Genomic DNA, 20,403 nt, shown 5'->3' on the forward strand with positions numbered 1-20,403 from the left:
CAGATATTGAGGCAGTTTTCTTGGTACTCTGCCAGCATATTGCAATGCTGACCTGCAAAACACCTCATATCTTGTCCAGAGCTGGGTTTTTTTGTTTCTCAGGTTGTCTCTGAGCAGACTTGATGAGTGTAGCAAGTTTTGTGATAGCTTTCTGATGCGGTACAGGATATACCTCCCAACTCTTGCCAGCCACAGCTGGTTTTTACTTATGATCTGAAATAAGATTTGAACCCAGCCTCAGGCCTTCTCTGTTAACCCACTGCACCACAGAACCGTAAACCATGAAATCCTAAAATAATACTGTTAAATGAGAGACTGACCTTTCTTTACTGCCAAATAGGTCTTCATTCCAGAGAATTTGATGTGATTAAACCTAGCTGACCCTATGATCGATCTGTTAGTGAAGGGATGCTTTACATAAGGCTCCCAATGCATAATTGTCAAGAAAAGCCTTCTTTCATTCCAGAATGACAGAAAGAAAAATAGCACCTTGAAAAATACAGTAAATGCCTATGATCCAAAGATCCTACAGGCCTGGTCTTGAAACATTGCCATATTAACTGGATATGTAATCCTCTCTCATAACATCCACCTTTTCATTTATTTGTACAAAATATGCACTATTAGCCTTCCAAGGGCAAGATTTTAATCTCCCAGCATGGTATCTCCGTTTTGAAAATGGGTATGAAATGAGGGATTAATCATACAGGGAAGGACATATAGAAAGTGTTTGTGGGAATTATTTTTGGCCTAAAGAAGCCCACAAAGATTAGCTACAAAGATCTCACTATACTCTTCTCTGTGGAACCATTGATGATAAATATGGCTGTACAGGACCAGTTTAATCCCAAATAATCCAATCCCCTTGCATTGATTTATATAGTACACAGTTACCTGTCTTAGATTACTTAACTAAATGCATGGGCTGGAGAATCTGTCCCTCTCTGTTCCTCGTTGCATCGTGAAAATGGAGCACAGGGAGAATCCCATGTCCTGTGTCCCAGGTTTAAAATCCCAAGGATATTCCTTGGAACAGCTGGACAGGGGGATTCTATGTAACGATTCTCCCAGCTAAGCCAAGCTCTCTTTTTACCTTACTGCCTCTCCTCCAGCTCTTCCTGCTTCTTCAGTTACAGCTGAGTATACTCTAGTGCAGTCCTGGAGGCAGTGAGCTGTGAGAAATGTTAAATGAGTGCAGCTGCGCCGTACAGCAGTAATGAGACTGATTAAACCCTTCAGCTAATCCGTATCAGTGCTAGAACTCCATACAGCAGTAAAGAGACCAATTAAACCCTTCGGCTAATCCGTATCAGTGCTAGAACTAATGTTTCATGTAAATCCGTTTAAAAAACAATGGGTGAGGCCCAGATCCCGCAGATTCACTGCGTCGACATTATGGTTTGGCCAATTTTCCAGTGAAAAACGTTGGAAAGTTTTGTTGTTGGTCTAACCCCTCTCTTGCCTTTCCTCCCTCCACTAAATACATAAAAGAAGCAAATGTTCAATAAAAGTAACATCCTTTAGCATTCCACTTCTTTCTGGAGCAGCAATAGCATACAGCTTCACAGCCAGGTGAAAGAGTATAAAGAGGACACCAGCAGAATTTTTATTGCTTTGTGTGGGGTTTTTTCTTCATATTTTAAATAATACATTTTTACCTGAACCCACACAAACCTTTTCGTGAGGTTGTTACCCTCGTGTTGAGGACTGAACTGTAGTGGATGGAGAGCATTAGCAAACCACTAGGGTGCTGCTGCCTGTGTCCTTGTCAGGGAGGTGGCAGTGGGCTTCCCAGAGAGTGTGTTTGCTGCCTGGAGCGAGGAGCAAGCAGGCTTGCAAGTCCCCTTGCTGACTTTTGCCTGAGTTTACATGTGCATTTGCTGTAAGTTTGAGGTCTTCGGCAGTCAGAGAAAACACCCAAGGCTTCATTTTGCTCTAGGTAATATCAGAGAGATGGCCACTGTCCTCAGCAGTGACAGTGCTGTCACACTAAGGGAACCTGCTGGTCTTTATTACCTTACACTGCTTGAGCAGGGTGAGCCGGTGCCACTGTGGGGGTGATTAATTAAGAGAGAGAGAGGGATGAAGGAACTCAAGCCATTCCCCTATCAACTCGTTTGGGTGATACGCACGAAGGAGAATGATTTTACCTCGATGCCCTCATACACTCATCCACATCAGATAGGCATGCTGCAAGGTATAAAATACATTGACTTGATCCAGGCTGATTTTCAGCAAGTCCAGTTGAGTCTGGCCCAGTGCGTTTAATTGTGTGGACAACTTGGTATATAGACAACAGCGCTGGTTCAGCTGGCAATGTGGCTCAAAAACCAGTAAGAATCGGTGGTGCACTGGGAGGAGATATTAGGAGCTGCTTGTGGAAATCAGACCAGCTCACAGAAAGAAAATTCAAGATGATTTCCCTGTCACTGATGATTTTCATTCCCTATGCAGATTTTCTGTAAGGCATGCTGTGTCACTGAGCCTTACAAAAATATCTTGCTTATGACAAGCACCATATTGCTTCTAGCATCAGATTAAAAAAATACTCTGCTGGGAAGCAACATGTTACACTGTCATTAAAAGGAATACTTCTCAAATCCTTTCTGTTACACATGGTGCTTACTCTTGGTGTCAGTGACATTGTGAATAGTGGTACAGTCTGCCTCTGTGAGAAAAAAAGGGTTGCAAGATCATAACCAGAAACAATAAATGCCCCAGGCATGAAGTAAAAACAGCTCTAGCCAGTACAAGTTTGTTTGCCAAGTGATAGTATCTCCCATGTTGGTTGTAGCAATTAAGTCTGCTGAAACATGAAAACAAATACATCCCCCCACCTCCAGTTCTCTCTGCGGCACAGTGTTAAGTTAAAGGCAAATTTTCTTTGGTTGCTGCTCCTTGGAAGGAATATTAAACCTCACAATCTAGGCTTTAAATCAATTTATAATGGGATGAGACCTAATGTGGGGAGGGCAGATGGGACAGATTATTCTACCTCTATTTTCCCATGAAGCTTCTGACGGGCTACTGTTGGAAGTAAGATACCAGATTAGTTTGACCTCAGGTCTCATTCAGTATGGTAGTTCCGATATTCCTACGTTAAACTCTATAAAGTAGACTGCTATCAAATTGCTTTTTACAGCTCCGTCTGGACCCCTCCCCTTGATGATGTGTGTGGGAAGCCAAGCAAAACGTTCCATTAGTGTTTAGAAAGAGAATTTGAGATATATTTTTCAGTTGATGCTGTAGGATTTATGATGTGTATAGTGCAGAAATGATTTTACTGGACTAGAATCATGTTATGTATTAATGAATTACCAGGATATGAGTCAGCCTTGGAATAGTTTGAGCAGGAAGGTAGCATTCTTCCACAAACAATAATCTGTTGATAAATAGCGCTGAAAGCTGTAATTCAATAGGAATTGTTTTTAAAGAGAGCCAGAGAAAGACTGCATGTATATATATTCTCCAATATTGCGGTGGTGCACATTGAGATAATGCCATGTTACTTCCCTCAATCATTTAATCACATTGATTGAGGTCAGATATCCTTTACACTAAGCGTTATACAGAATTGCAATAAAATGACAACCTTATCCCAAATGTTCAAAAGAGTTTTATTTTCCTGTGCTTGCATCTACCCTTCTGGGGGTAAAAGTGCCCTGTTTTGTTTGTTTTGTTATAATGAGAATAAATGCCTAAGCTATTGAAGCAAAAGGGTGTGATTTTCTTCCAATAGCCATCTTATGAAGTGCTACTAATTGTTTTGATAATTTGAAGGTCCTTAGTTAGGACAAGTAAGATGAAAACAAAAATCTGAGCTGAAATATTCAGAGACAGTGGAATGGAGGGGTATCTTCTGGGGTTTTGCTGGGTGGAGGTTTTTTGATGCATATTTGCAAAACATTTCTGTTAGTGTTTTCGGAGGGATACCTGCTGTTACTTGACTCCATGGAGGCTGGCCTTTCTGGGAAGAGTTTTCCAGCAAGCCTTTGAAGCAGAGCCAGAGAACAGCAATTCTTGTGTATATTCAGTGGCCACTGACTTAAGCGAGAACTTGAAGTAAGCTAGGAATGGACAGTCAGGTCCACGGGAGGTGAAGGAAAGTGCTACATTTGAGTTTTCAGTTGAAAACTGAAACTGTGTTGTTGTACTTGCTCTTTCAGCACCATCAAATAACACCAGGCACATTTTCATCCAGACTAGTCCCTTGTTCCTTCAAGAAGTCTCACTAGCAGTTTCTACTAAAGCCATGGAGACAAACACCTTAGCCAAGGAAATGGTTTCGTCTCTTCAGAAATATGTCTAAATAGCAAACGTATTGCAGGATAGGGGGAATATTCCTTGCTTGATACAGAGAGGGTAAAGCCTTTTTTATGTTGTCTCATCAAGCTGTTAAGTTGCTTTTACAAAGTTGCTGTGTAAATAGTGACTTTAACAGAGTGCAGACGACTAAACATGTTTATGTTTGTAGCAAAACATATAAACCTGCCTGAAGTTTCTTTTAATGCACTTGTACTCTTGATATATGGCTTCCACCCCAAGCACTTGAAGTAGTAGCACTTTTTATTGCCATAATAGCCGTAGATAACTCAACTTGCCTTTGCCTTGGAAAATGATTGATTTTGGAAAGGGATAAATGTTTGCTTAAAAAATCTTAGCAATGTTTTGATGAAGGTACTTTGCTTTCTTTAAGAGTTGGGAAAGTATTGGCTGCAATTGCATTTTAAATTGTCCTAGCAAAACAATGGTAAGAGGATGAAGGTAATAGGAGCCAAAGCCAATTGCCTCCTGCTGGGTTCCTCAGATTAATAGAGGAACCTCAGCACAACAAAGACCTCATGTAATTGAGAAGGGTGGGAGGGGTGGGAAAGATCTAGGACAGGTAAGTGCAGACCTAAGAGCAAGGGTAATGTTCGGGAAGTCTACATACAGTCTAAGCATTGACACAGCTTCAGTCTCCAATTTCAAGATCTTCATCACACAGAAACTTAGCCTTTTGCCTTTCTTGTCTCTGTATCTCTTTCTCTTTCACGTTGTATCACAGCAGATTCAGCCCTCAAAGCTTGGAGGCCCTTGTGTTGCTGCTAAGTGATTGCATCCATTTTTCACATGTAGAAATACCCATACAAGGAAGTTGGCTCAAGAGGGTCTTTCTTTGGTACCATAAATAATTTTGGCTCAAAATCTGTGTCAAAGGCGATCTGTGGGGAGGCTATGAGCAAATAAAGTGGATGTCAGAGATGCATTGAGGATGGTGGTCCCCCACATCTCCCAAGCAATGCATTTGTTAGCACGTGCGTGCAAGTTTTATGCCGCAATGAAGATGTGGTTGCACAGACTGATCACCAAAGTGCTCGTACCGAGAAGAGCTGTCATCCATGAGCTACACATCCTGGTGGCCACAGTGCTGCAACTTTGTTGGTGCTAGCACACATAACAGATTTGTCTTATCACAAGTACCGTTTGCTGTAGTTGCACTTTCATTCTCCGGGCTAAGCATTCGGAGGTACAGTTTTAAGTCAGACTCATTTATCACAGCTATGTTGACCTTTCTCTGATTTGCCATCACTGAAAGGCTGCAGATGTACTCAGACTTTCTTTGGCACATGGCCTTTCACCAAGCAGTTCCAGCCATTCCTGATCTAACAGTGGGTAGATTTTGTAGCTCTTAGGAAAAAACTGTGATCTGACAAAATGCTTAGCTCAGCTCATTTTCTATTGATTTTAAAAGTAATAGGTTCTAAAAATGAACAATACTGTTAAGTGTACTTATGCATTTTTTATACTATTAGCTTCAGTTGTATGTAGAAGATAGTGGTGTTTTACTCATGTTCAGATCCCTATAATGCGTTTTTAAATCTTCTTAAAATCCTTTAGAAATCCTTTTAAAAATTATTGATCACAAGGATAACAGTAAGGAGAAAAAGTAAGATGAGAGAAACTGCCATGAGCTTATGGTGAGGCTAAGTCACGCTCGATAGCAAAAACCAGTAATGATTTGAAATCTTCCTTTCCAAATGCCTTTATAGAACACCTCTCTTGGCTCCCTTTGTGTCTGTGACCTTGGGCAGACTTACTAATTTTATACCATTGTGTCTAGTTATTAGTAGGTTTTTTTCATGTTCCATAAGAGACCCAGCAAACTTTCTTACCTGCAAAAATATTTCCTTTCTTTTTTTACCTTCTCTACTTGAAAGAGAGCAGAGCAGAGCTGTCTCTGGTGATGGGCGCGTCGCTCTGCAAACCCTCTGAGGAGACTCCTTAAGCTGAGGGTTCTTCTGCCCTCTCTGCTCCCTTCCCCTGTCTGGGAGCAGATGGGGATCCCTAAAGTTTCTGCTCTTGGAATATGTGAATACTCAATCTGAGGGTGTCTAGAGAGTGTCTGTATGGAGAGGATGTCCAGAGGCTACCACATGGCCAGATGTATAGGCGCCTTGGAGTCCAGGCTCACAGGAGAATATCTGTCCTCAGCTGCAGCACTGGTCTGTGGCCTCTCCCCAGGTCCAGAAGCTCACACATCCAGTACAGCTCGTTATTAAATTGAACACCAGGTTGACTAAGGTTATCTGTCAAGTGATTTCACACACTGAGGGAGAAGCCATGGCACGGTTGGTTGAAATATGATCAGAGGCATCAGGGGGCATTAGGCTAGGGAGGGTTCTGGAAGTGTTTCCTGATGTGAGTGATGAAATGAAGTGTCCATACAGAAGAAACAAGCTTACCTCCTTAGATATGGAATGTACTGCTGCCTGCTGCTCAGAAAGCCTTAGGACCCAGCATCAGTTTTCTCATTCCTCTCTCTGCTAGGACAGCTGACCCAATTCAGAGTTGCTGAGCAGTTGAGCTCAGCTGAAGAAGAGAAGGAAGAGCGAAGTTTGGATAGCACTTCTGAAGCTGGGCACATTTTCCTCCTCAGTGGTCCCATGGGCAAAAGCTGCCACTGCTGTTCTTCAGCTCTTTTTGCAGTACAGAGATTTAACAAGTAGTTTTGCACAACCATGTTTAAAATATTAGAAGAAATTATTATCTGCCAGGAAGGGAATTTATCAGGTAATCCTCTACCATTATTCTGGTTTTCAGTTTGGTGCTGCTTACAAAAACAGAAGGCGGTGGAGTCCTTCATAATGCTGCAGAGAAAAATGTTGGAAAACTTCTTCTTTGCCCAACAGCAGAGAAATAATAATGTAGTAATAATTGTGGTGATGATGATGATGATGTATTTCGTTATAGACATATAAAAAACCTTGGGCCAAATCCCACCAACTATAGTCAAAGATACCCCCAAAGACCCCAAAGTTAGCTGCCAATTTTTGCCTGGCTGAAATTGCCAGATTCTGCAGTATCCATCCAAACCCATAAATCTTCCCAGCCCCTCAGGCAAAGCTTTTGGTGATCCAAAAGCAAGCAAATAGTTCCGTGGCTGATGCGTGAGGCAGAACAAAACTGCACCCAGTGGGAGCAGAATTGGCTCTGCAGCGCTGACAGAGAGAGGAATGTGTGGTGGTCACTTGACTTGGCACATGTGTTAAGGGGGACACATAGGGAATAGGTATTTACTGCATTAAGATGTCGTTCTGCAGCCCCATTTCTGCAGACTCTGAGGAAGCCCTGAGGGAAGCCTGTGGAAGGGAATGAGCTTGTGAACTCTGTGTGGAAGAAAATTAAATAGGGAATTTTTGAAGGAAACTGGAAGGGAAAATTAATTTGTTGGTATGTAAGATCACATAAAACTCCCTTGGAAGAGTTCCTAAAGAAAGGATTGTATTTACTCCGGGGAGGGAGTAAACAGTTTAGGCCTACAATTTTATTGCCAAATCTCGATTTTTTTACCTGCTTTCCTTCTGTTTTCAAATCTCAGAGGTAGTACAGTGGTTCCCAGAAAGTGCAACTGTTTTTGATAAGGTCTGATAGCAGAGATAAAGAAAACAAGCTGCCATTTACCTTTAAAGACTCTCCCAATTGTACTGTCTTCAGTTCCCTTTGCTGTAACTTCTAGGTAAACAGTGGGAAACCAGTTGCTCTGATGTTAATGAGGGTGATGACTTTGCTGGGTTAAGAGTTGAAACCCTTGGTGCATAGCATCAAAGAAGGATCTGACTACTGCATTCCCTCTGACCACTGAAAGGGCCAGTGAAAGATTACTGTCTTCTGAACTGAGCTGCTCCAGTGATAGGAATTAATAGAGGCAGCCAGCCAGCCCAAGAGAACTACTTAGTTGGAATCCTGCTTTCTTGCATGTAACCTCAGACCCAACAAAATATTATGAGAAATATATCAAAAGGTACCTGCTGATTCCTGGTAGGATCACATATGCATTACACTCTTTTAAGAGAAATTATTCAGCCTTTACCAAATCTAGCCATTAAAAAGGATCACACCAATTTGAACTCAAAATTAAACTGGTAGAGAAGACTAAGAGATCAACCCAGGAAAACACCTAGAAAATCCTTTCTGGGACAGAGATGCCCATGGAGGTTACCAAGCAAAATGCAGGAGGCCGTTTTAGTGCAGGTCAGACTAAATGCATATGGTCATCTTGCTGGCATTAAATATATTCATTCTGTCAAAATAAATATCCAGTTTCTATCCGCACTGCTAGGACTCGGAAGATAGCATTCAACTTTAAACATGTGGCAGAAGTGTGAGAACACACAGAGAAAGGAGAAATCATTAATATCCAGATATTGCTTAGAGCAAAATAAGAGTATTTAAAATCATCAGACCATAATGACAAAAACCAGAGATAGCTGTGTCTCCCTAAACTGCACTTGCAGCAGAGCTCTAGAGTGTTAATGCTGCATTTAGTACTGTACAAAGACACAACCTCTCTTAAGAGTGATGTTTAGCAGTTTGAGAGCCTCAAGAACAGAGATATCAGGTTATTGAACTTATTATGGGTACAGATAGGCTGGAAGGAAGATGAAGCTGTTCCCAGGATCTCAATATACTGAATAAAACCATGCAGACATAAAAGGATATTGAGGCCATGAGGCAGAACTGGGTAGATGATAACACTAGTGGTCCTTAGTTCAGCTGTGGACTGGAAGGGACGGGATTCCCACTCCAGGCATTCCATACCATGATGAATTAAACAAGTGGAAACCGTGGCCGTGTTGCTTCTTCCAGGGCATTTGGCTGTTTGGCAGAGCACTTCTTGCTTAGCTAGCCTGGAAGAGCTGTCAGGTTCAAGGTCCATGGAGACTCTACTGCTGTGGCAGAAGCTCAGGCTGCCAAGTAGCTTGCCAGAAAGCAGCTGAACCCTTCAGTGTGTTGAACCCAGAGGAAGGAACGTGTCGAAATTACTGAAGTCCATGTTAAACCACACCATGCTAGAAAGTGTTGCTTTCTGGGACAGCAAGTGCCTTCTGTGGGTTGCAGAGCAGGCAGCCCAAATTCCTCCGGTGGGAATGTGACTGGAGGCATATCTGCACGACCCTGGTGCTGCTGCAGGTCCTCATTGATTTCCGTGGTTCCCATGTGGACCAAGACATGGACCTGTTCATGGCATTACTGCCTAGATCTGTGGCTCACGATCAGAGACATACTGTTTGGTACAAGTGAAGAGTACAATTAAATGCTTTGTCTAGTCTGGGGAAACTAGATGAACTCTAATTTGCTACAAGCAAATTTCTGTTCCCAAATTGAACCACGGCAGCATGTTTAAATAATGCATGGAACAGTAGGCTGACCTGTATTAGAGTGGGTAGGAACCAACGATTCTGCAGAATTTGTCACTGACTGCTACTGTGTACCTATCCCTGAAGCTGAGTAATAGTCATTTCATTTGGTTCTGCTAAATCTTTGAAATACCTCCTCTAAGGAATGCTTACATAATAAGTCACAGGTTTCTAATTATTTATTGCCTCTGTCTCGAGTATATTTTGCAGGTTTCTTTTGCAGTTTATATATATTTATTTGTTTTACTACCACTTTGCTTTCTAAGAACAAATCATCTCTAATAAAAAACACATTTCCTTGCAAGCAGAATCAATTTCCTTCAGAAGTCTTTCATTCCCTGATTAGTGTGTTACATTTGGTCTTCACTAATCACGTAGTTAACTGTGAGCAATAAAGTTCTTAAATAAATAAATGCCCTGATCCAAGTCAACGCTAGTCATAATGGACAGTTTCCCACTTAAATTTCTGAAATACAAGATGTGCTGTGCTACTTAGGCACTTACATTCACATTAAAAGTATGGCAATTAATGCCAGATCTGTTTTTTCTGCAGATCATTAGTATGTTATTAACAATTACGTCTCAGCAACAAAGTTGAGTTGATTGCAAGCCAGTGTGGGAAGTCTAAATGGGTGTGGTGTTTCAATTACTTTTAAAGGTTTGGGGTTATGGCTTTTTTTTTTTTTTTTTTTTTGGTCTTTGTGTTAGTCTGCTCCAGAAGCACTCAGTGGGAAGGTAATGAAGTAGAGGGTTTGTATATTACTACATCTTTCCGTGCTTCCTCTTCATTGGTTTTATTATTGTAGACTTTGAAACATAAGGAGGTTAGCTATAAGCCATTCCTTCTGGTCGGTGCTGGACGTGTGTGAGAGGGTTGTGTTCTCAGATGGAAGATGCATTTTTACTAACTGTGAACAGGGGTAAGTCGCTGTGGATCAGAAAACACGAGATGTGGTGGAAACCCCATCGTATGGCTGCTGTAGCAAAATAATACCTTCACCGATACTGAATTTAAACTGGTGTTTGTTGGAGAACATAGCTTGAATCATGACTCCCTATGGTCCAGCAACCACTCAGATTAAGATATGTGGTTTCCCTAATGTCTGTCAAATATTGTTGGAAACCACGCTGGCTGGGCTGTAAGGTGAACAACATTACATGGGTGGTATCAGTTCCCTGCAGACATTGAAGGGGAGGGGGAGGGAGGACAGAAAATAACTTTCAGCCAAAATACATATAAAAAAAGCATTAGTGTTTATTTTAAAAACATCATGTAACACTTCTTTAGAGTTTCTATGTATGTGTGCTTAATGAATGAGAAAAAGGAAAGGCTCTGTTTCTCAGAGGAGCCGATGACTTGGAAGCTGAGAAATGTGAACACAAAACGTTCTGACTGGCCTTGAGTTTGGCTTGTGTGCATGATCAGTTGAGTGGGGTCCTCGACACTGAGGCCACGTTTGGCTTGGGCGTTAAAAATAAACCCAGGGTGTGTGAGACAGACAAAATCAAACTATGTGTGATGGACTTTTGCATTAGGAGAACGCGGCCACATTAGGAGATAGCCCCACTGTATTGAGCAGTGGCTTTTCTTTGCATAATGTGGTGGGACACTGGGGCCATCGCTTCCAGCCTGGGGGTCAGACAGTAGGAATGTATGAATCTGAAAACCACAGATTTCTTGCTGTGTGTTTTTCATAGCATCTTTGCTGCCATAATGAGGGTATACTCAAGCTAACTGGGAGGATTGGGAGTGTATGGAGTCATGGCTGTGATTGCATCTCAAAGTATTACTGTAATATCGTGATCATTTTTGGCTGGAGTGATCTACCGGCATGAGTCACTTCTACTGATGAAGGCATCCATAGTAGACATCAATATTTCCTTTTCTTTTTATTTCATTTTCTATTTTATTTCTATGTGGAATAGTATATTTAAATTTAATATATATATGTGCAGTGATCTAATGCATACTTCATGTCTTGCCTCACTGAACACAGAAAAATCAAACATAAGATGGGTTCTTTGCTCACAGTGTCCAGAATCATTACAGTCTGCACTCTGTCCTAAATCCCTGTTATAGCTTCTATTTGATTGAGTTTGAGTCCCTCCTATCTTGTTCTCTGTAACACAATAGCACCATCAAACAACGGCGATCTCCCCTTGTCATGTTTGTTTTTAGACCACATGAAAAATACTTCAAGCAGTGAGAGCAGACTCTTATTCGAGCATCATATGTGGCCTGGGTTTTGGAAGGAGGCTCCCAGTTTCATAAATTAACCTAGTTGCTTAATGTACGTCTCAGAGAAAAGCTGTCATGATGACCTTTGGTTTTTGCTCACCAATTTCTTCACTTGTTATAAATATTAATAAACAAAATGATATTAAGGAAGAAAGAGAGAGGCAATCCTTATTTTCGCAGTAAATTTTTAATGTGAGATTGGGCAAACTGGTCATTGAGTTGTTGAGTTCTATAGGTGCAAGCCCCAAATCACACCTGTACCTCTGTGCGAGTGAGTTTTACATCTGTACTTTCTGTCAGGGAGTCACAGCAGATTCCACATCAGTTTGCAGTCCTCAAAACATCTCTGTTTAAACAAGTGCTATTTACCAGCCTCACCTGTAAATGTTTAGCGTTGAGCTGCTTGCTCACAACGCTAATGCTTTTTGGAAATGTCCTGCATTGCACTTTAATTTCCTGACCATGGGTTTCTTTTAATTACTCTGAAGTTTATTTTAGAGAAGAAAGCAATGACAATCAAGAATCCAGGGCACTGCATTTGAGGACTGGAAGCAGGATACAGAAAGGAGCCTTTCACTTCAGAGATGCTGGTAGGGATCCAGCTCAGTTTCAGACTGAGCAAAAATCATTACTGTGTGGTGGCTTCTTGGTGCCCTGCACTCTACGTCCACAAATGAGTCAGTGTCCACATCAGACAAACCACCAGAACAATTGGTGCTACTGGTGCTACTGTAATTGGGAGTTTACTACCAGCATCAGTGGAAAGGGCAGGGACTTGAATGAGCCTGGAGAATGAGCTGCTTTCTCCCTGCTCCCTCAGGTCACCTTTGAGACATATCTGCGTGAGGAAACTTAGAAGAAATTTGATCTGTGGTAGCTCCCTTCTGGAGATAGATGGAAGGATTTACTTTCCAATACTGACGATCTGACACCTGCTAACAAACATTATGTTCAAGAAAAATAAAGATCATTCTGGGATCATTTAATGTGTGAAAGCATGAACAACAACAACAACAAAAAAGTATGACTGAAAAATCAACAATAAAACACAAATGCTGGCTTGAAATAGTAGGAGCAGAGCCAAACAAATATTATCAAGCATGACCACCATTGTCAACACAGGGAAATCCTCCTCTTTTAATAAACCATTGAACAATCTCATCGAGTTGAATCCCTTCTAGGCAAAAATAAAGTGCTTCCACTATTCCAACATTCTCTTCGGAGATGAGAACGTGGATTGATAGAAGAGATGTTGAATTTTATAGAGTCTGAGATGATGCCTTGATGTCACGGAAACAGCAACTGGAAGGAGAGCTCTCAGCAGCACAGGACTCCATAAAGAGAGTGCCTTTAGAGAGGGCTGGGACAACCAGTGTGCACGTGAATCAGGGGTGGAGGTTGGCAGGGACTTCTGTAGGTCATCTGCTCCAACCCCTGAATTGATGCTTCCACTGAGTCATCTGCTGTGAATGGGGAGTTCCGCATCTTAGAATTTATAGCCAACTGTTAGTAACCCTGAAAAAAACCTACCTCTGGCAGGAAACTGATCGTGTACTACTGAAGATGTATTTAGCCCCATAGTTCCTGTAAGCTTCAAACAGTTAAGCTGTGAAGATGTCCCTTGATGTGTTGAAATGTCACAATCAGATATGCTGATTACGGTGGTGAACGTGATAGGAACTTTTGACTAACTGAAAGTAAAAAGAATGTGTCTGGTATCAAATAAGTGCATTAGCAAATCTGAGCAAATGTTCTGAGGCAGCTTGGACTGTTTGTGAATTCATGCCAAATTCAGCTATAAATAGAATAGAAACTTCAACCTCAAGTTGAGGTTTTCCACTGTAGTTCCTCGAAAGCAAAACATTTTGGCTTTTCATGTTGAAACAGTTCAAAAATTAAATTCAAATAACTTTTAAATCATTTAAAGAGTGCCCCAGACCCAAAAAGTTAATTTCTTAGTATTTATTTTGGTGTGTGGGAGAGGGGAAACATGGAGTGACCCGATACAAAAATGTATGTGTGTTTGAGTCTGTACATGTGTTGTGGGGGGGTAAGGGGTGACCACAAAACTGAAAGAGAAATTATTTGTTTTCAGTGCTTTAGCTGTAACCTGCCACATCTCTGCTTTTGTATTTTTGGGCTTCTCTTCAGTAGGTAATGCTACCGGATTCTGTAGTGTTGTTTGTACGAAGGAGAAAAAGATTTTGATACCTACGTTCATTCCCAGTTGTGTGCTAAGCAGGATTTGAAACCCAGAGGTGTGAAGGTGAAAACCAAGCGCTTCTTAGTCTTTTATGAGATTATACCTGTATCATGAGGGTGGAGGGAAATAAGCACATCCTTTCAGGGTAAATATGAAGCAGCGTTATGGAGCACCACAAAGGTGTGAGGGCCAACTTCAAAGTTGCTGGGAGCCAGGGGATAACAGTGCCCAGACCAGAGATTTCAGAGTTTTTTAACAACAAAAAAAGAAGTGTGGGAGTATTTCAGCATCCTGTATCACACCGCCGGTTTCTTTTAGTGAAGCGCACGTGGTGCATATTTTCCCCTTTTCTATGACCAGTGCTGAATTCCTCAGGGGACTGGTGATTCTGCAGATCGGGCGCCGTGGAAAGCTGGGCTGGGCAGTGCCTAACCCTACCCTCCGCAGGCGAGAAGGAGAGGGGGCCGAGGGGCTTGTTGTTAAGCAAGGAAAAAATCTGCAAGGAGGCTTTCCCTCATCAGCCAAAGCAAGATGCTGAATTCAGCAGAGGTTGAATTTATGAGACCAGCAGCAGGAGGTGGGATGAGGGGTTTCGATGGCGAAAGAGCTTTTAATAGGCGTCTTTGTATTATAATAACAGTGTTTGTTTGGGCGTCCCTGCCAGGCAGGGTAAGCAGTAGAAGTTTATGAGTCGCTGATACGTTGTGTGATAGAAATGGGTTTGTCCATCGTGAGTGGCTGTTCCTTGGCGAGCAGCTGGCTGCTCCCACTGTTGGGCAGACTGTTGTTTCCACAGGCAAAGAGGGGTTTGCATCCTTCTTAATGTGCAGAAAAGCCTGTAAAGACCTAAGCTATAATATGAAACAACACAAAGTGGTACGTGTGAAAGCGACGCATAAACCCCACTGACTATAACAGTACAGGATGAGAGCACTGTTGAGAAATACAAACTTATTTTTGAAAAAGAGCTTTCCAAGGTAAGTCAGAGGCCAGAAAATGAACTGCTTTTGTACATTTCCTATAATACCATATAGCGAACAAGGTTACACATGAATGAAACCATGATGTATGATTTGGCTTCTTATGCATTAAAAATCCTTTAAAACTATAACTGCAGTGTTCATTCCCAAATGATTTTGCTTTATGTATTTATTTAGAGAAAACTGAAACAGTTTGCCATTTATGTGTATTCAAAAGCTGCATATTTCCAAGACTATAAAGGAAACCTTAAAAAGAAATTACTTTCAGAACTCAAATAATGATATTTCAAAATGCATAGAAAATGCATTAAAATGAAATAGATTTTAAAAGAGAAAATCTCAGTTGTCTGGTTTTGGCTACTTGATCATAACAAGTGATTGTGATGCACACATAAAACTGAATAGCAGAGATTTTTGTTCATCATGTGTATTTCATTTTATGTTACGCATTTGCCTGAGCAGTTGCTTTCCACATTGTGAATTCTCTTTTGTGTGAATGTTTCAAAACACTTAAAATTGGAGATCATATAAAATATAGCTGGTTACAACATTTTAAATTTGTGCATAAACTCTCACACAGATTTTGGGTTTATGTACATGTATGCAATATCTTAATTTTATAGTTCTTGAAGTGAAGTATTTACATGATTAATAGCAGGATGGGACCTAGAACGTTTCATTAAACATCAAAACTATATCAATAATACTTAGATAATAGGAATTGGGTAGCATAACCTCAGGTATTAGAGAGTTTTCAAGTTTTTTGAAGCATCCACAGCTTTCTAAGCTTATACAATATGAAAGTCTGAGTTGCATATAGTAATGGTGTTGCTTGGGACATTTTCTTAATAAGCAACTCAAGTGTGCAAGCGATTAGAGCAATGCTATTCCACTCCTTTATACCTCAGGAATATTGGAGGAATGAGATTTGTTGAAATTACCACTCTTAAATAATACCATCGTATTAATTTGTCTAGCCTTTTAACATAAAAATTAATCACTGAAGAGGATTTAAAAAACCCACTAATTGTTTGAGGTTAAAATTCACTCAAATTGTTGTTATTTTGCATACGTTGCTATTTAGGTTACCTTTAATGTAACAGTTTTCAGCAGGTCCATTCCATCATGCCTTCTGTCAAATAAACCTTTATATCACCCTGCTCAGCAAAACCTTTGTACTGGTAATTGCTTTCTTCATAGGTTGCCGGGTGGAAGAGACTATGTAAATAAGGGTTTCGCATTAGAGAGCAGTGATAATTAGAGATGCCTGACTTTTTTAAGGGGAAGAGGTCAAATTTTCCTGAGTTAGGTAGAATGTGGACTTTGGGCTAAGATTTCCTGTATCTCAGGTGCAGCCTGAGACATTCATGATGGGGGCTTATTCTCGGGCGGTATTTTGCTTACCCCTTGTAGCTGTGCAACTCGCTGTACAGTCTGGCGTAGGCAGAGCAGAAGCCTGTGAGCAGCTCCCAGTCCTGGTGGGCAAGATGTCAGAGGAATGGTCGATGAAAGAGGGAATGACTTCATTCAACCCAAAACTTTCTTCCATTGTGCCGCTAACCCCCCCAAACCTTAATACCCCAACAGCCCTACTGGATAAATATGATCAGAAGTTAAAGGTTGCCATCTAATGGTGAACGTATATAATACAGTCTTCATTTATCTTTCAAATTATCTTTTCTGAGCTTTCTCCATGTACCTGCAAGTCCTTTCTTTGTACAGCACTAGAGGAAGGAGAATGATGTTTGATTCAGATTTTACTTGGCATGATACAGGATACTTTATCAGTAACGAGATGCTGCAAATGATTGTGAAATTCTAGACATTCGGTTTAAATGAATTCTAATTCCTTAATGCTTTTTTCTATTAATTCAGATATAGATGAGTGTTCTTTCGAGAGGACCTGTGATCACACCTGCATCAACTACCCTGGAAGCTTTGAATGTCTCTGCCACAAAGGCTACACCTTGTATGGACTGACACACTGCGGAGGTTTGGACCTTGAGTTTTGCTTATCTGTTTGTTTGCTTTGTGAGCTGTTCACTGATCCACATGTTCTTTTAGCTGAAGATTCTAGAACTCAAGATGATAAGCCAAAAAAGTTAAAATAAAGCTAAAATAGCATGAGCTGGACGGGTAAGCAGGGTAAGCTTCCTTACAGAGTTTACAAGCAGAGTTTACAATCAGCACTTCCACAGGAGGTGTTTACAGCAGGAATGCTTCAAACGGTAGGCAACAAAGAGAATGGGAGAAGGGTGTCAGTTTTACAAAGTTTACAAATCTTGGATATATTTTTATTTGTCCTTACCAGACTTTGACATAAACTCTCTATGAAACTCATAATGGAAGGCTGCGGGATATCTTTTTCCCATCTTCTGTGGAGCTGCTTTAGCTCTTCAACCTTTTTGGCATAACCGAAAAGAATTGGTGATACAACGTTTGGGTATCCAGGAGAGGGATATTTTTAAGTGCATCATAGGGCAGTATTACCACAGTGACCAAATTAGAAGTTCAACTTCTACTTGATAAAGGCAGGAGAATTTTAGAGCACTCAAATTAAGTCCAGCATTTGCCAGGGGTATGACAGTACGAGACTGCCTGCTGCTGGCCTGGCTAAAACCCCTGGTATCGCTGTTGTCTCCTGTCTGAATGTTTAATGAGGTGGGGTAGGTTTAGATTGTGTTCAGAACAATGGTCAAAGGAGAGCAAAGAGGTTTTTTGAGGAATTTGTTAAGTGTATTAAGTTTGAACTATGCTTTTAACCAATCAGGCCAGCATTACACGGAATAGGCTGCCCAGGGAAGTGGTTGAGGCACCATCCCTGGAGGTGTTCAAAAGATGGTGGTTTTTGGAGGGATTTGTTAAGTGTATTAAGTTTGAATTATGCTTTTAACCAATCAGGCCAGCATTACACGGACTAAGCTGCCCAGGGAAGTGGTTGAGGCACCATCCCTGGAGGTGTTCAAAAGATGGGTTGACATGGTCCTTAAGAATATGGTTTAGTGGGGTTTTTTTTTGTTTCTTTTTTTATTGCTTATTTCTTATTTATTTTTTTGTCAGAGTTAGGTTGATGGTTGGACTAGATGATCTTTAAGGTCCCTCCCAACCTAGACTATTCTATGATTCTATGATTACACAAACAAAAGTGAAAAGACAAAATTATAAGAAAACCTTATAGCCCTGAATCTGAATGACTTACTAGAAAATACTGACACAAAAGAAACTCTCCATGCTATTTTTAAATGTAAAACAAAATGTGTTTCTTTAGGTAAAATACGGTTAAAAATAATTATTTAATTATTCACAGAATCACAGAATTATCTAGGCTGGAAGAGACCCTCAGGATCACCGAGTCCAGCCATCCACCCTACTCTAAAGTTCTCCCCTACACCATATCCCCCAACACCACATCTAAACGGTTCTTAAACACAGCCAGGGATGGTGACTCAACCACCTCCCTGGGCAGCCTATTCCAATGCCCGACCACTCTCTCTGTGAAGAATTGTTTCCTAATGTCCAGTCTAAACCTACCCTGGTGCAACTTGAACCCATTACCCCTTGTCCTATCATCTGTAACTTGGGAGAAGAGACCGACCCCCATCTCTCTACACCCTCCTTTCAGGGAGTTGTAGAGAGCAATAAGGTCTCCCCTCAGTCTCCTCTTCCCCAGACTGAATAACCCCAGCTCCCTCAGCCTCTCCTCATAAGACTTACTCTCCAGACCCCTCACCAGCTTCATTGCCCTATTCAAATTATTCAAGATACAAACTAAGTGAACCTTACATCATACTATAAACAAAGCCCTGACTTTAAATCCACAAAAGCCATGTATTCAGGCCAGGTTCTGATCCGAGTCAGACTGAGCCCAGGGAAAGCACGCTAGAGGAATTGCTCAGAACAGTGTTGGGTCCTAATGGCTCTGAATTCGTGGAGCGGACATTGCAGTGCATATTAGATGCAAGAGTTGCCCTCTATGTATTTGTAAGTAAATCATGCTACAGACTGAGCCAAAAAGATACAGTTAAAGGCTCTGGTTTTTTTTTCCATTCCCATGTGATTTGCTTTGTGCCACACAGACTGATGCAGCAGAAACAGATACTGGCCTCTCACTTTTGTCCAAGTGCCAAGTTCACCTGATTTTGTAAGGTTGCTAATGATATCTCTGGCTGGCTTCTCTTTGGAAGAAAGGTGTAGGAGGTGTGTGTTAGTGTGTATTTTATAGAGCAGGGTGAGTAACAAATGAATTCACTGTATAGTAGAGGCAGGCAGGTGGAGAAATAGGAGTCCATCAAGCTTGGAAAAAGCCTCCACCTGAGGGCAGTTCTGAAAACAAAGTCAGAGTCTGAAAGTTTTTAGCACCTATGCTATATGGGGTGTGGAGAGACTGATACTCAGTTTCAGTGTTGATTCCTTAAAGACTTAATGTATGTATTCTTTTAGGGAAAGCCTCAAAATCTGGGGTTCAGCCTCAGTCTTTAAATAATCTTCTGCCTCAGTTCAGCTTCGGTCTTTTAAATAAGACTGGAGTAGGACAAAAACTCTAACTGGAAATACTCCGTGCTGAACTGCGGGCAAAAACATAACCAGATCCAAACCTCCTGCTATTTTTCCCATAATGGGCAGATCCCAAATCCGAGCTCTGAATCCAGACTTGTACAGGCTCTGAGCTTTGCTGCTCAGGCCTATCATTAGTTTTACTCAGCCCTGGAGAGTGGTGTTTACAGTGGAACAAATAACTTATTACCCTGTCTGCCTTCCATGTGGCACTGAGCAGAAGTCAAAACTGGAGAGAAATAACTAGAACCTTCAAAATGATTTGGTGCAAGCTTGCCTCTTGGTAAGATTTCTCTCAATCTCGCTTCCCATCTACTAATAATTAATAAACTACCTGGCAATGTCCTTGTTTTGGGCCTTCTGTGCTGAGGGGCAACCCTTGTTGCTCTCTCTGGGATCCTTTTCATGACATCTCTTGTAATAAAAGTCGTGTGTAGCAAGGGAATCTTTTAGAAGGACAGTGCTAGCACTTACACCACCTGTTTATGTAAAGCCCTATTTGCTGTATAGGGAAATCCTGTATAGGATTGGCTTGGGAAAGTCAGCAGAATCTGAAGGACTGTTCAATGCCTTTGGGAATTTGGCTGCTGCTTCAGGAGCTTGGTTCTGGGCTGAGGTACTTGACAGCAAGAGCTCGGGTTTGAACAGTTCAGCCAGAGCTCACTGGCAGGAGCACTGCGCACGACGTGTTTCAAAGGATGGCTTCACAAGAAGATCCCACTCAGCATAAGCCTGACCATTATGTAC

At 41.3% G+C, this 20,403-nt stretch overlaps 1 protein-coding gene across 1 annotated transcript in view; it reads left to right on the forward strand.

Annotated features, from left to right (window-relative positions):
- SCUBE1 (signal peptide, CUB domain, EGF-like 1) overlaps positions 1–20,403 on the forward strand; it is a 266,905-nt gene that overhangs the window by 214,000 nt on the left and 32,502 nt on the right. Inside the window, exon 12 of the mRNA XM_014940071.1 lies at positions 16,978–17,094. Within this exon, the coding sequence (XP_014795557.1) occupies positions 16,978–17,094 (117 nt within the window). The remainder of the gene's footprint in view (positions 1–16,977; positions 17,095–20,403) is intronic.

This window comes from Calidris pugnax, unplaced genomic scaffold (genome assembly GCF_001431845.1).
Source record: "Calidris pugnax isolate Ruff unplaced genomic scaffold, ASM143184v1 scaffold36, whole genome shotgun sequence".
Classification (NCBI taxonomy): domain Eukaryota; kingdom Metazoa; phylum Chordata; class Aves; order Charadriiformes; family Scolopacidae; genus Calidris; species Calidris pugnax.